The sequence below is a fragment of the Volvox carteri genome, assembly GCF_000143455.1.
Source record: "Volvox carteri f. nagariensis unplaced genomic scaffold VOLCAscaffold_75, whole genome shotgun sequence".
Classification (NCBI taxonomy): domain Eukaryota; kingdom Viridiplantae; phylum Chlorophyta; class Chlorophyceae; order Chlamydomonadales; family Volvocaceae; genus Volvox; species Volvox carteri.
In genome coordinates this window covers 532,228-548,172 of record NW_003307618.1, presented here as the reverse complement: position 1 = coordinate 548,172, position 15,945 = coordinate 532,228, and the positions used below count along the sequence as shown (strand labels likewise).

The following is a 15,945-nucleotide window of genomic DNA, read 5'->3' as shown; positions in this document are numbered from 1 at the left end:
TGTGCCTCCGGGGCTCGTCCAGCCGAGCCAGGAGTCCGCATCCCCTCGCTTCCCGTACAAATCCCCCCCTCTTCCCCGCTCCCTGGGTCACTGGTACGAGCAAAAGAGGTTTCGGAACGACGTACGAACGACCGCGCCTGATGGACCACCATCACCATCATCATCACCATCACCACCACTACCGTTACCATTACCAGGAGCAGGAGCAGGAGCAGCATCCCCAGCAGCAACCATTGGGAGTGGAAAGGGGCAGCTCACTTCCATCGGAGGTAATGGAGGTGCCGGAAGGGCCGTGGACGCCGCCTGCGCGACCCGGCCGGACCGGAGACGTGGCGGCGGCGGCGGCGGCGGCGGCGTTGCCGCCGGCGTTGCCGCCGCCCCCACGAACGCACTGCCAGGAAGCGGCGTTACAACCTCCTGGTGCTGTGGTCGAGCATCGAGATGACACCGGTGGCGGTGGCGGCTGTAGCAGCCGTAGCAGCGTTATTTGGGGCGACAGCAGCAGTAGGCCGTCCAGCAACCCTGGCGGTGCGGGAGCCGCGGTGTTGCCGACGGCGACGGCGACGGAGGCGGCTGATAGGGTAGCTGGCGGAGGCGGATCCTTGGCGGCGCCGTCGACACCTCTTGCAACGCTGCGGCGGTGGGCTGTCAGGGCGGCGACGGCAGCGGCGGCGACGGCGGGTACCTCTCAAGGCGGCGGCGGCGGAGGGGCGCCTGTGCCATCGAGTGACGGCGGCAGTGACGGCGGCGGCAGCAGTGGGTCACCTCCAGCGCTACAGCTTCAGGACCTCCCTGCAGAGGTGCTGCTGCAGGTGGGCTGCCGAGCAGATGGTGGTGGTGGTGGTAAGGAGCCATGGGGGGTGATTTTGAACCGGGTTGGGAAGTCGTACGGGATCACGAGTGTCATACAGGAGATTAACGGTTAAGCCAGGTCAGCTACCTAGGAAAGGATGATTTGTTATGGTCACGGTTGTCGTTGTTGTGGTTGTACGGAAACGAAATCCCCGCTGCCGCTGCCGCGTCGACATGTAATCGTAAACCCCTAATAGTATATTGTAATAATACATATTTTTACTAACATTTAATATTTACAGAAAATATATGCAATGAAGTTATAGATTGTATACAAATGTGATTGATCTATCGATTATACACATATTTATTTATTTATTTAATCGTAAACCCCTTTCCAAACCCAACCCTAGAAAAATCCTAGGAAAACCCTAACACCTGCCCGGTCTTCCCCCGTGGGGCATCTCGTCAAGGTCTGCGAGTACCTTCCTCTGCCCACCTGCTGCGGAGCCCTGCCCGCCTCATGCCGCTGGGCCCGCGACGTGCTGTCCGGAGGGATCCGACCCACGGGTCGACTGACCCATGGGTCCGCGCCGCAGCGGTTGGCTCATTTACCCAGCAGGTCCGGCATAACGGGGGCAGCTACGGCTATTCCACCTGCGATATCAACCGCCGAGGATGCTTCCGAAATGCCGGTGGCGGCGGCGACGGTGGCGGCCGCGCCGGCAGGCCCACCCGGCGCTGCCGCCGCCGCTGGCGGCGGCCCATGGGCGACGTCGGCGGCGGCTGCAGGTGATGCGGTAGCAGGCAGGACGCCGCGGCGGCGAGTGGGTGACGTGTTGGGGGAGGCCTGGTGGCGCCGGCGGGCGTCGGAGGAGCTGCAGGTAGATCCGTACATTCGTACATGCGTGTATTGGAGCTGTACGGTGACCCCGCATATCCCCTGCGGTGCTCGCGGTGGCAGTGGGCCGACGGGTGACTGAAATGAAATGGCTGTGCCTGGCCTCATCGAGACGGGCCTGGAAGTTTCTTTTTAGTACGGCAAGTAATTGTACTGCAAAAGCACTCTTGAATCTCTTCCCCTTCCTCTCCCCCACCTTCCTCTCCCGTCCCTATCCACCCCCCCTCTCCCATGCCTTTCCTCCCCATGCTGTACCGCAACCCCCTGAACTGCCGTACCGCTCTGAAGCTCCCGGCGGCAACTCTTCGTGCAATAAAGGCGGCGGGAGTACCCTGCCGCGACGCCGTACTGGCGCGAGTACGACTGGTAGGCGCGCCGCCGGTGCGGAGTCCGTTGGCAACATCCAGCTTGCCGACGGCGCCGCCGCCGCCGCCGCATTCTTTGCATCCGTACCCGCTACAGTCGCAGCCGCGGCAACAGCCGCTTGCGGTCGACATCAGGGGCGGGAGCGATGCGAGACGAGCAGCGTTGGCGGCGGCGGCAGGAGCACCGTCTGTACGGCGCCAGGGCGCAACGGCCGGCGGTCAGTGGCGAGCGCTGCCTGGCCGCGGCGGTGGCGGCGCCGCTGGCGCGGCGGCCGCGGCCGTCGCGGCGCAATCGGGTGACTGGTACGACGAAGTTTACGAACTCATGTACGCGCTGATTGAGGAGGAGAGGGAGCGTGAGGCGGCTGCCGAGGCGGCTGGAGCGGGGGGCAGCCAAGAATTTAGGGAAGGAAGCATTCGGTACGACATTTCCAGTAGCGTCGGCGGCGTCGGCGGCGTCGGCGGCGACGAATGGCCGCCGGAGCCGTTCGAGCGGCGGTCTTCTGGACGTTCGGAGGGTGGCGGATCCACCGGTCACACCGTCCGCCGACTGGAGCTACAGCTGCTGCCGTCGCCGCCGCCGCCGCCGCCGTCGCCGCCGCCGCTAGGTCGCGGCAAGTCAATGGACCTCCGAGCTCCTGCGGGGCCGGCGGAGGCGCTAGGATTGGCGGCCGCCGGGGGCTGCGCCAGCGGTGATTTTCCGCCGCCGCTGCCCCCGCTTACAGATGCTCAAAAGCAGCAGCAGCAGCAGCAGCAGCAGCAACAGGAGACAGCGGTGGTGACGTGCGCCCTCGCCGCCAATTGCGGCGGCAGTACCCGGGTGCTGTTGGTGGGGCCCACGGGTCGGTGGTTGGTGGTTGCCAGCCACTCGGACCAGCAGAATCTGGTGCGGCTGGATCTGGAAACGGGCAGTTTGGAGGAACTGAATGGTACGACAGAGCGCCTCGCACCCCTTTTTAAAACGTCGTCAGTAATGCATTTCTCCCGTACATGCCCCGTGTGTTCGGCACCACGTGTGTATGTATTATTCCACTCATCCTAAAACCCTAAAACCCTAAAACCCTACTTACGACGCCTGTTTAGGTCACACTCGCGGTGTACGGGACATTGCGGCGGACAGCGATGCGGGCTTGCTGGCCAGTGCGGGCTGGGACAACCGCCTCATCGTCTGGGAGTTACAAGACTGCTCCATCAGGCACTTCATTCATATCCCCAATGTGATGGGCGGCTACGGCTACATCCGCTTTGTGGCAGTGGGGGGAGGGAAGGTGGCTGTAGCGCAGGTGAGACCCCGGATTATGTTAGGGCTGGTTTTGGATTTTTCCATAAGAGTTGGTTTCCAGCAGCGGTTTTAGCAACGGTTTTAGCAACGGTTTTAGCAGCGGTTTTAGCAGCGGTTTTAGGAAGTTTTAAATTGGCGGGAAAGGCTCTTAGAGGAAGTATGGATGGTGGGAATTGAAAAGTTATTGTAGCTCGGGCCCAGTGGGTTTTAGAGGATTTGGGTTTCTGGGTTGAAAGTGGTTTTAGTGGTTTTAGTGGTTTTAGGGCGGTATGCCATTTTCCCCCCCTTCTCTCCCGCCGCCAATGCCGCCGCCAGGCCGGCGGAAAACTTTACTCCAGCTCCCGTCACCCCGCTCTCTTCTCACGTCAACTTTTATTACTTTTTTCGCCGCTTTTACACCTACTTTTACTGTTTTACGGCTTGGATCTACTGCTCTTCTTCCGCTCTTGTTTTAGTCTTGGCGGCGAGGTAGGTAGGTAGGTTTCCGATATCGTCATCACTAGATCACCCCCAGGTCGCCGCACTTCACAACCGCCGACTGGTTAGTTATGCTTTCTTTACACCTGCCGCAGCAGTCTCTTTCCCTTGGCATCAGTCAGCTTCACTCGCTCGTGGTTCGTCTTTCCCCTCACTACTACTTTTCTACACCTACTTCTTTACGGATTGGCTATACTATTCAGCTTTTTAATTCTGGCGGCTTAGGTAGGTAGGATTTCCGACATCTACGTCATTTCGTCATCCCGAGGTCACAGTCGTCACAGTCGCCACGGACGCCTTTCGGTCAGTTTTTACGTTTGCTACTATCTTGCCCTGGCAGCAGCTTCAATCGTGTGTGGTTCGTCTTTCCCCTCTCTCCCGCACTCGGCACTTGGAGGATTTTTTTATGTAATTCGGTCGTTTTGCGGTGTACGGTTTTGATGTGCAGGTTCACGCGCTCATGGTGTACGACGCTGAGTCAGGGGACGTGTACGACGTCATCATGGAGGACAGGTAGGGTGCAGTACGATGGTGTGATGGAATGTATTTTGGGGACATGGAAGTGGGGGAAGGTTTATATAGTGGGGGAAGTTGTTTTGTTTAATCAATCTCACCGAACCTTTCCTCCGCCAACTTACCAGCCCCACACTCTACACGCTGCCTCTACCCTGCCCTCTCATACCCTCCTGCACCCCACCCACCCGCCACCCCCCTTCTTGCCAACCTGATGTGAGACACGTGTGTTGTATCAACAGGTGGGGGGCTGGCCGGCCCGACCAACAGCGCTTTCCGGACAGCCTCAGCATGCAATACGTACGGGCCATAAAGATTACACCAAACGTAAGTGTACGGCAGTGTACGGCACGTACGGGAGAAGTATGCAGGAAATGACTTGGCTGCCATTACGTCTTATTTTCCGGGCATTTTCCACCCTGGAAAGCTCTTGATGCTCACCTACTTCTCTTAAAGCCTTGGATGGCACATGCCTGGGGCACTCGCAGTTGCCGTACCTTGTAGTACAAGAAAATATATATTTACCTAAACCGCTGCCGCGAACCCAATCCTGGTGCAAATCCCTCTCCATCCCTCTCCACCCCGCTCCATCCCTCTCACCCCCCCGGCCATCACCTCAGGGCCGTTGGCTCATTCTAGCTACATCTGCCCCGCCAGCTGATAGGTACGGTTGTACGGTGTACGGCATTCGTATAATCGCATTACCACCCGGAGCCACGTACCCGCTCAGGCCGCATTCTTCGCCGGGGTTGCGAACCAACCTCAGAGAGTGCTCTACGCTGACGTATGACGGGTTTCTTCCGTACAAGAGACCCTTCCCATTTCCGTACAAAAATATCTTCCGTCCAGTCCTTCGTATGTGTGATACAGTTGGATCTTTCGTACACTGTACAGTGGTGGCCACTTTCCGTACACTCACCCTGGGCCGTTGCTCCTCCCCAATATGCACTCCCCCTCCCGAACACACACACACACACACACACACACACACACACACGCGCGCGCGCCCTTCCGCGGGAGAGAGAGAGCTTAGGCGTCTTCCCGCCGGGGCTGGGCAGCAGCCCCTCTGTGGCCAGTGTCATCAGGCCCGGTCAGATACTTGTAACCTTTACACACACATACGCACACATACACACAAAACGCACGCATATACATACATTATACAAAATCAAGGACACGCACTGCTCCCTACGTCCTAACTCCACATTGACTGCATAACTGGGTTTTCCGCCGGGGGGAGGAGGTGCAGATCATCGGCCATTTTCCCACGTATTAGGCGACGCGTTCTCTCTTCCCTAGGCTTGGGTTTGGGTTTTAGAAGCACACATCTCTCTCACACACACCCAGACACTCGCACTCACACTCACAGACGTGTGCTCGTGTTGGTGATATGTAGGAGTTGTCACATGGATAACGGCATGGCAGCGCTATTTGATATTTGGTATTTGGTATTTCCGCGACACGACAATCCCCCCTCCGGCCTCGAATCATCCCTTCCCACGTCCCCTCCCCCCTCCGCCGCCTCTTTCCCCTTTTCCCCTTTGCCTGTGTTTCCCTGATTCCTTCCTTGCACGTGATCCCCCGACCCATGCCCTTGTCAGGTATCACGTGTACGACTTGCAAGTTCGTGCCTTCTCCACCTCACTCGTGCACCCGGCGGCATCCGCCTTCCGGCTGCCCCTGGACGAGGTGGGGGGGGGAACGTGTGTGCGTATGTATGTATGTATGTATGACGTGGATTACACAGTGGGCTCAAAAGCCTCAGGGGGCCCAGGGCCGAAACACAGCGGGGGGGCGCGGATGCACACACGGCCGTCTCGTGCATCCCGCCCACACCCCGGTCAGACCGGGTACGAGGGGTACGACGGCCGGCACTAAGCAGCAGCGTTCCCCACCTACCGGGGGGGGCTAGCGCTACAGCTAAACGGGTTGTAGGTCACCCAACAAAAACTGCGGTGGGTAGGCCTGCCGTGGTGGTGGTGCCAATGGCCGACCAGGATTCCTTGTAGATGTCGGCTGGGATGAGGTCCCACCCCGGGGCCCTGCCTGGCTGGCTGGCTGGCTCTCTTCCTGAGCAGTGTCCCCCCCGGGTAGCCCCCTCGGTGGCCCCTCGGTGGCCGCAATCGTTTTGGACTCCAGCTGTTCATCTGCCTGTGCGGGTGTTGAGATGTTGGCAGCCGCCAGGGAGGCTGTATGTATGTACGTATGTATATATGTATGTTGTTACAGGGTGGTTAAGCTTCACCAGCGGCCCTCTTTCCCGAGGCAGTTCCCTGCTCTCCCCTGCGAGAGGGGCACCTAATCCGTTCACCCCATCCAATTTCAGAGCCTGTATGTATGTACGCATGTATATATGTGTATGTATATATGTGTGTGTTACACGGTTGGGGGCGCGTGACCCTATACTCAAGTAGAACTTCCCAAACTTTAGCATAAGGCCCAAGGTCAAGAGAGCTGAACGCCTAAAAGCCACGGAGAAAAAGGGGAGGACACACCGCACTATCAGCCCAGACTAGCGCCCAAAGGGGGGATAACACTGAGTTAAGGTGAGCGCACATATGTTCCAACATCCTCGCCAGATGTGCTGGTTCCCATTTCATGGCCTCCAACATGCTCCAACATGCTCTGTTGATGATCGATTCTGTATACATGTATACATGCATACAGTATACATCGATACACAAATACAGTATGTATACATACATAGTTACATATATACATACATACACGCGCGCGCAGGCACAGCCTATCTTCTGCCCGCTTCAAGGTGGTCTCCTGGTCACCGCACAAAGGGGCCCGATGGCGATGACGGCGGCGCCGGCAACCGCAGTAGCAGCAACAGCAACAGGAGCAACACGGGGCGCCCAACGACAGCAGCAAGCTGGCGGCAGCAGTAGCTTTCACAGTACGACATGCAGTACCGCCGCTACATCCTTGCCTCCTCTCCTCGTGTGGGACCTTGCACTGGGCAAGCGAGTGGCTGAGCTGCAGGCAAGTAAGATGTGACATGGCACGACTGCTGCTGCTGCTACTGCTACTGTTTAATAGTGCTGCTGCTTTAGAGCTGTAGCTATAGCTACTGATGCTGAAAAACAAGGGAAGATGGGAGCTCATGGTTTTAGGGTTTTAAGGTTTTAAGGTTGGGTTTCTGTACAGATCTATATCGGCACACACAAACGACTACATGCATACATACATGCATACGTGTCCAGGGGAGGTAGGATAAAGCCAATTCCGCCACGGGTCGAACAGCCATCCTCGATACTACCGGTGAGGAGCTGCTCCTTCCCGGTCGGTCACCCAGGAGGCAGCAGACCTCCGCCTCCACCTCCACCTCCCTCGCAAACGTAAGGTGGGGACCCCTCACAATGGCTCAGCAGTCCACTACGACAAATCAATGTACGGCAGTACATACGGAAAAGAACTTGGAAAATACATTTGGCGGCACTCAAGCACCTTCAGCGTTTATCTCCACACCGGCACCAACCTCTCTTGTACCGTCCTCCGGAACCTGTGGCACACTTGGCTCGTAACTGCGATATGACGATAGAGCAAAAAACCTTTTTAGTTTTCCTTGCTTTTTTATTCACACGCTAGATAAGGCCTACATTGTTTCCTGGGTTGGTTGGGTCTCTCTCGCGCTGAGGCGGGGCGGGGCCGGGAGCGAATGGCTTGCTATTCTGGAAGGCGCCAGATAGCCCCATGACGGCACTTTTTTCGGCAGGGGGGATGCGTTACAAAAGGCGGGGAGTAAAGCACGTGTGTTTTGCCGTCCCACGTAGGTGACCTTGAGTGGCGGCTTTGGCGGCTTAAGCTCCACGGTGCCGTACACATCACCAGTGTCGGCCCACAGCCACTCCTCTATGGCCGCAGCTGAACACCCCGCCGCCGCCGCCGCCACCGCCGCCACCGCCGCCGCGGCCAACACGGCAATAGCGACAGCGCCACCATCACCACTATCCTTCTCGCCTACATACCATCGATTGTCGGCAGCGCTGCGTACGGCATCCGTACGGCAATTTCTCAACATGGCGGCGTCCGCCGATGGCACCCGGCTGTACCTTCTGGACAGCGCCCACCAGTTCTGGATTCTGGATCTCGCGGCGTCACAGGCCCTGGTGGCAGTGATGACGTCATCAACGCCCGCCGTACATCCGCACGACATCACCGACACGGGAAACTGCATCGGCGGCGGCGGCAGCAGTAGTACGTGTACGACTACTGCGGCGATGGCGGCGCCGCTGCCGCTGCCATTCGTGCCGAAAAGCAGCAAGCTGGCGCGGCGGCAGCAGCACGTAATGCAGGTATGTATGTATGTATGTATGTCGGTACGCATGTATGCATGTATGTAGTTCTGTAGGTCTGTGTACCTCTGATCCAAGGGTACCACGCATTACCGCATCGCCTACCCCCCCCATTATGATGCGGGTAAACGTACATACATACATACAGGCTTTCATTGACCTTGAGACTTCTACCCAACGCCCTCCTCTCTCAGCTTCTATCCCCTTCCACCCCCTCACCCGCCCACCGCACCCGCATTGCAGCTCCTCACATGCAACGGCGAACCGTGCAAACGAACTGCAGCCGCCGCCGCCGCGGCGGTAGGCTCGCAAATAGCTTCTATGCCGTACGTGTACGACTGGCCTTACGGCCAGGGCGGCAGTCCCGGCAAGTCACGCTTGGAGTGGCTGGTCGCCGCGACCTCCAGAGTGGATGAAGCTCCCCATGAGGTCCTGTACGGCATTTGTACGGATGCTCCTGTCGGCGGCGGGAGTCACCAGTCGGGGGCTTGGTTTTGGAGCGATGACGCGCATTGGATGGTGATGCATCCGGAGGTGGATGGTGAAGTGCCGGGGAACAGGGTGAATAATGGAGGAGAAGGAACAGCCCAAAAGGAGGAGGAGGAGGTGGAGGTGGGGGTGGGGGAGGGGGTGGAGGACGTATGCAACACGGCGGGGGTTCCGTGCGGGCTTGCTGGTACGAGTTCCGGTGCGGGCTCTGGGCCCCCCGCCAATGCGGCCTTCCGCCTGGGGTCTGGCGTCTTGCGCGGTATGGGCCTGGATTTGGAATCCAACCCGCTTTGGGTTTGGAGGGAGGTACGGCGGGTGGGGGGCTAGGAGATATGCGGCGACGTGGGGAGATTTCCCGGCTGCCTGACACACCCACCCACCCACCTACCCACATCATCCTGGACACCCTCTCCTCGCGCACAAATATCTTCTTCGTGGGGGAGTTGTGTAATGAAATCGGGCAGAACAGGCCAGCAAGGCCAATAATAGGTGGTCTGCTGCTGGGAAGCAAGGGGCGCGTGGGAAGTACGTGGCGTTGCGTACCTAAATAGGCTTGGCTAAGGGCCACACAAAGAAAGGCTGCCAGGATTTGGAGGGCCGACAGCAGATAAGAGGGTTATGAAAGGAGTCGCGCGCGATGTGACGATGCGAAACGTATTTGTACATATATGTGCGTCAGCTGCTGGGCATCAGCTAGGCAAGGAGAGAGAGAGAGAGGGGGAGGAATTATGAATGAATGCGCGGAACGATCATGAAATGGAGCTGCTCTGGATATCGCGCAACTGTAATGGGAGTTCACTGGAGTGCAGAGCACAAGAAAAAGCGGTCCCAAGCGACGATGGTCGGATCGTTTGAGTGGCGCGTTCCGGTCGTTTCCGGTCAAGGTGTTCAAAAGATGATTGAGAGCGTAGACTGAGAGCGTGAAAGCTTGGCAGCCACGCGGAAGATGGGGAGGACGAAAGGGTCGCAAGCGGTCGAGTGTGTGCCCGCTTTTGGTTCGAACGCAGAGGTTTTGGTACAGCAGGAGGTGGTCCGTTTTTCTAGCAACGCTGTGATGGTGGGCCAGTCCTGCACGCGGACGCGCGTAAACGCGTCGATTTCATCCGTATTTTTGAGGTACACGCGTTCGGATGGATAGGAGGAAGGTCCGTGAAGAGCGGCTGGTGTACAGTTCCGCAACCGTTCTATGCGCTTAGACGTGGCATCGACATCGCAAGCAGGGTTGCTCCTGTAGTCAGCGTTTTTGATGTGTCATTCGGTTGGTTGAATCGTTGTAGTTACAAGCACGTGAGACATATGTGACTGATGACCTGTCGGGGCTGTTGATGGTGGGCAGAGGCTCGACCCAATTGGCGCTGGATGCAAGGAGGAAAGTTTATGCGCAAGTGGAAGTTCATCAGATTCAAATATATATAGCGTCTTGGGGTCTGAAGATTTCCATTCTCGCAATACTGGTTGTATGTTGAGGTGGATATGACATGAGAAATACCTTGATGACGTCCTGTCCAGAAAAGGTGGTACAAGTGGAAAGCATCTGATGAACCTTGTATGCAGCTTAGTCACATGGGCGGGCATCGTAGATGGGCTTCAGGTCAAGTCGAACAAAAAAGGCGCAAGTTTGCATAATAGAAACGGTGCATGACTACACCGTCTTTGAGACCGCATCCATAACTGCTCTTACCTCAGTGCCTTCACATAATCAGCCAGCATCCAAGGAAATTTTGCAAGGAAAAGTGCATGCCGTACATCACCTAGCCCACTACCCATGTGGGTGCACGCCATCCCCCATGTTATCATCAGGTCGTTACCAAAATTCAGCTGTTGTTGAAACGGAGCATGAAGTGTTAGCTTTACCTCTCTTACAAATCTGTCAGGTTCACGGACAGTACTACTTACCCTGAGGTTCCCGGCTGACACTTTTGAAAATAGCATAAAATGAGCGACTCGTTAGATTTTGGTCTTGGCGATTCACAATACGTGTTTACAGACCGAGAGCTTAACGAGCTATTGGGGGTCATTGAGCAGAAGGCGGCTGGAGCTGAGGCCGAGCTGGACGTGCTGGACTTCTTCCGAACGGAGGGAAAGGAGCCATTGGCATTGCAAGTAAGGTCCAAGGATGGGGTTGACGCATGACCTTGGTTTCCGAGACTGACTGGACTCTCGCGTAAGATAGTTGTATTGACTCAACGGCTACATCCTTCTTTTCCTCTGCAGTTTCAACCACGCTCGCACAAGGACGACGCCTTAGAGCAAAGCGTAACTACAACTGTCAAGCAAGAGGACCTTCCGGTGTCGGCGCTTTCTTCAGCACTGGCATCCCCTGTCGAGACGCCTGCGCTCCAGCAGAGCGGACAAGATCAACCGTACTTTTCAAGTAACGCAGCAGAGATATCCATCCTTCCAATGCCGACCGGGGCATCACTCCATGCGTTTGCTTTGCCGGGGACCATGGTTGGCGCTGGCGCACATTCCTTTGTTTCATCGCTGGTAGCACCGCCCCCAGTGGCTCCTACGCAAGCCCAGCTTACTCAGCCGCAACCGCTTGCACAGCTGCTCCCACTGGCCGCGGCTCCCTTACAATTGGCAAGGCTCCCATCGTCTGCTGTTAACAGCAGAGGTGCGCACAAATAGCTACTTTTCACTTGGCCATCATGGATTGGCGCAAAAACACCTTAGTTTTTAGTTCATCGTGATGTCAGCATTACGAACGGCGGCCACAGGCCCCGTTATATAATAATTAAGAGACAGAGGACGCCTGCGTCTGTCGGACGCATGCCCCTGCAGGGCGGGTTTGTAAACTTATGCAAAGATTTTGCAAAGGGCCACGGCGGGTGGGTTCTTAAGATCTATTTTGCCACCATCGCCAGGCATTTTGCACGGTAACGATGCTTCGCCTAACTTGGCATCTAGGGACCTGGTTACTTGCTTACCACACGTGTTCCTCTCTATGGCCCCCTCCTTCCCTGTAGGCGCTGTCAGCAGAGTTTTTTGTTTTTTCGCATTCCCATCCCTCATGCTGCGCCGTACATATCGACCAGCCACCCAAAAGCCCTTTTCCTATGAAAACGAAGTCCGTTCCCCTCTGCGCGCGGAACCCACATGCCCTCCTTATCCAAGTTACGAGCTCCGCACGAATGCGGGGGTGTCCGTCAAAGCCAGGGGGCCATGGACTATATCTTGACAGTTAATTCCGCCGTACAAACTGAAAGTCGAAGACGGTTTGGGTCCTGCCATGTGGACCCTTCCTCATTCAGTCATCCGACATCCATAGAGACAGATCAGCCAATACAGCATGCGAAACGTAGTCCATCAACTAGACCTCATCTCCACACCTCAGTAGCTAGCCAAAACTTCTTACTCCCGACCAATGTCGGAGATCTGCCCAGGAATTGAACTCAGGATCTTAAGCTGCTAAATGCAGTGCTGTCACCGGGCCAAAACTTCCTCAAATTCCCTTCAGGGTCCGTCCCCCAACCTTCAGTCGTGGAGGTCAAGGGCCAGATCAGCCATTCGACGGTGGAGAAGCAGCGGCGAGACCGCATCAACTCATTAATAGACGAGGTACGTGGGATGTTGCGACGCGCATCTTGAGCGCAGTCTCGGGGTTGCAGGGGTTCAGGCCAGCGTCTGTTGCCAATTCAAAGTGTGCTTGATGTTCTGTCCGCTTGCATGTGCGCCCACCTGCGTGTGCCTGCCTGCCCTGCCCTGCCGCACAGCTGCGGGAGCTGGTCCCCCCACAGTCGCGCTCAAACAACAACGGCGCAACGGGGGAGGGCCTGGAGGCACGACGTCCCAAACATGTTGTGCTGGCGGATACAATTCAGCTTCTGAAGCACTTGCAGCAAAAGGTATGGCAGCTGACGTGAAGGGCACAAGCGAAGTGTGGCCTAGCTCTGTGGGTGTGCGCTACGGGCGCCATAAAAATGGAATACAGGCCTGCAGCACTTTTGATGGCCTGTCCTTCGTACTAAAACTAAATTTTATTCGCCGAGGCACGGGGGGGAGTTCGACAGGCGTCGTGACAGCTCCCGCCGCCTGCTTGGCCTGGCTCTGCTTCGACGCAACCCCTATGCTCGTGCATGTCCTCCTTGTCGTGCCCTGGCGTAGCTCCAAGTCACGACGGTAGATCAGCTCGCCTACAACCACGTCAATGGCGTCAAGAACCAGGAGGACGATACAGCCAACTCGGAGGGGAAGAGCAAAGGCTCGTCCAGGTGGGAGATGGGAATCTCGTGGCCGAGAGCTGTCCGCCGCCATTCTGCCGTAATGCACGATGATGAATATGGTTCGGAGGAGTGTTTAGGGCTTAGGCTAGGATGTATGGGCATGGATGGCTGTCATGGATGCAGTGCTTCTCCCTCCGCTTCTTGGCCCGATCTGTGTTTGTTGGCCTTGAAACACTTGTCTCGGCCCTACCTAATATCCAGTGGGACTCGCCGCTTGGTGTCATGCAGCCAAGACGATGTGGATGTGCTGGGAGCGCCGCAGATGCCCCACGTGAGTGACAGGTGGAATGCAGGGGCCCCAGGTCTGGGCATAAGCCGCCGCAGCGCAGCAGCAGCAGTGCGTGGTCTATCATGGGAGGGCAACGTGCTTGCAGTGCATGTACACATGTATATACGCGGGCGCGCGCGCGTTGGCGCCAGTTGTTGCTGCGGCCATTCATCACTCTGCGCGGGTCCCGTTCCGCTGCCGGTGTTGGAAAGGCCCACAGAAGCCGTGACTGGGTGCTCGCCACACATCTTCCTACCATCACAAGCATCTACACCCTCCACCATGTCGCCCGCAGATTCCCTGCCAGATGACTCAGAACGCGGGGGTTACGGTGGAGCGGGGCCCGGACTGCTATTATGTTCAGGTGATAGGGGGCTTAGGTCAGCAAGTGGTGGTGGAAGAGCGCCCTCGGAGGAATGGGGTTGGGTCGGAATCCATCCGCGCTGTAGATGGCCGTTGCATTCGTCTGATTTGGGTTTTAAGCCGCATGTATTTTGGGGTGTTGAGGACGACAGATTCGGACAGAGTCCTCTGGAATCCGGAAGGAGGGAGGGCTTGGATTTGTTGGGGTCAAAACCCCGCATGCGTGACATATGCGCCATGTATAGGATATGCGTGCGGTGCTGTCCTTTTTCATAGTCGCGTTCCGCGCTGTTCGGCTCATCCCCTGGGTTCGGGGGTTTGCTGCTCACTTTCCGTTCTGACCGAGCCCACATCGCCGGCGGGAGGGATGTTCCGGGTGAGGGAGGCTTATAGGGTTTTACCTGTCGGGTTTTTGGGTCGCCATCTCATCTTTCACGTCTCCTTGGCTCTCCGTGGCTTCCCTGTGCTCCTGCGTGCGTTTGCAAACCGTACACAGGTCAAGTGCCGTGATCGCAAGGGCCTGCTCTCCGACATCATCAACGCGCTGAGGCAACTGCCGCTGGAGGTGAAAGGGGGGAGGAGAGAAAGAGGGTTCTCGATTGCGTTGGGGCCGGTGGTGTGTGATGTGATGTGATGTGGGCTCCGTCGGCTGTGGGCTTCGCCGAACCGTACTGAGAATGTGGTGTTGCTAATTGTGATGTTGGTGTGTGTTGGTGACGATGCGGAGGTTTCAAGAGGTAGTTGCTCTGCAGCTCCCGCCGACAATATCTGTGCTGGGCGTGAAGGGCCAAGTTTTTTGTACACGTGGGGCCTCGCATAGGTCTCAGGCTGTCGCTGCTTTTTTTGCAGCAGTTGCTTCGTAACACCTCGCCTGGCCGCCCCGCCTCTGGTGGGACGGCGGCTCTAGCCTGGAGGTGCGGTCATACATACAGTTCGAGGCATTTCTCAGGCCTAAATTTGGTCTGCTGTCCACCTGCCTGCTGCCTCTGCCTCCCGGTACATTAAAGCGTATGGTACACTACAGCTTGCTAACCTTCTGCTGCTGGCTTTACTAACTGTCGGGCGATGCGGTGTGATGCGATGGCGCAGATCCGCACCGCTGCCGTCACGACGACCAACGGCACGGTGCGGGACGTGTTCGAGGTGAAGCTGGACGACGCCTCGTTGACGCCTGAGGACGTGCAGAACCTAGTGCATGATGCCCTATTCCAGCAGCATGTCGTGGCGTACGACACGTACGCTGGCAAACGGCCGCGAGTCTAAGCGATGCCCCTTTTCGGGAAAGGTCTGCTGGCCCGCGGCGCTGTGCACCGCCCTATATGTCTTCCACCCCCCAAGGATACGGTGCCTTCATTTTTTTCTGCAATGCAACCCGTGGGAGCGCCGACACGAGGACGAGGTAGGGAAGGCGCTTTTTGCAGGTTGCAAGGCGATGGCCGCGGGGAACGGCCGCACCAGCGTTGCACGCCTGCTCCTCGTAACCTGGGTTGGCTTTTATTGGTTGAGATGGAAGAGTAAATGCATAAAGGCGCATGACTTGTGGCGCAATAGGTGGGCCCTTCGCCTAGCATGTTGTGGCGGTGCTGGATGTCGGAGAGGAGAGGGCTGCAGGCGCCTTCAATCCCTCGGCATGTTCCAGGATGGTGGTTGTAGAAGAGAAGACGACGAAGAAAGAAATGAAAAAACAAGCAACGAGAGCAGGGCGGGAGGAAGGAGAAGGCGAGGAGGAATGTGATACGTGCTTTGTTATGCAGGTCTTTACCCAGGGCAAGAAGACTGGGTTGCCTCGGCGCAGCAGCAGGCCTGAGGAGCAAATTGAAAGCCGCGGTGTTGGGACGTGGCGTTGGAGTCGCCCCTCAAAGGCGATAAGGCTTTTTCGTTTTGTGTGGTTATCGCTTGTTGTGTTGATGTTGTGATGGTTGTAGGATTATAAAAGCGGCCGTAGCCAGGCTGTTTGTGGCTCGG

At 57.1% G+C, this 15,945-nt stretch overlaps 2 protein-coding genes across 2 annotated transcripts; both read left to right on the top strand.

Annotated features, from left to right (window-relative positions):
- Positions 1-272: 272 nt before the first annotated feature.
- VOLCADRAFT_98693 (uncharacterized protein) lies at positions 273-9,450 on the top strand (the record flags this gene model as incomplete). The annotated part of the gene is made up of 14 exons (XM_002957556.1): positions 273-640; positions 813-843; positions 1,392-1,676; positions 1,982-2,074; positions 2,156-2,750; positions 3,142-3,341; positions 3,656-3,808; positions 4,266-4,330; positions 4,573-4,657; positions 4,951-4,994; positions 5,932-6,019; positions 7,070-7,325; positions 8,204-8,634; positions 8,878-9,450. 14 exons carry the CDS (start codon positions 273-275, stop codon positions 9,448-9,450), a joined length of 3,267 nt encoding a protein of 1,088 aa, XP_002957602.1.
- A 1,608-nt stretch (positions 9,451-11,058) lies between these two features.
- On the top strand, positions 11,059-15,243 carry VOLCADRAFT_98692 (uncharacterized protein; the record flags this gene model as incomplete). The annotated part of the gene is made up of 9 exons (XM_002957555.1): positions 11,059-11,226; positions 11,338-11,740; positions 12,605-12,684; positions 12,840-12,971; positions 13,231-13,337; positions 13,578-13,620; positions 13,913-13,981; positions 14,477-14,545; positions 15,070-15,243. 9 exons carry the CDS (start codon positions 11,059-11,061, stop codon positions 15,241-15,243), a joined length of 1,245 nt encoding a protein of 414 aa, XP_002957601.1.
- Between the last annotated feature and the right edge of the window lie 702 nt (positions 15,244-15,945).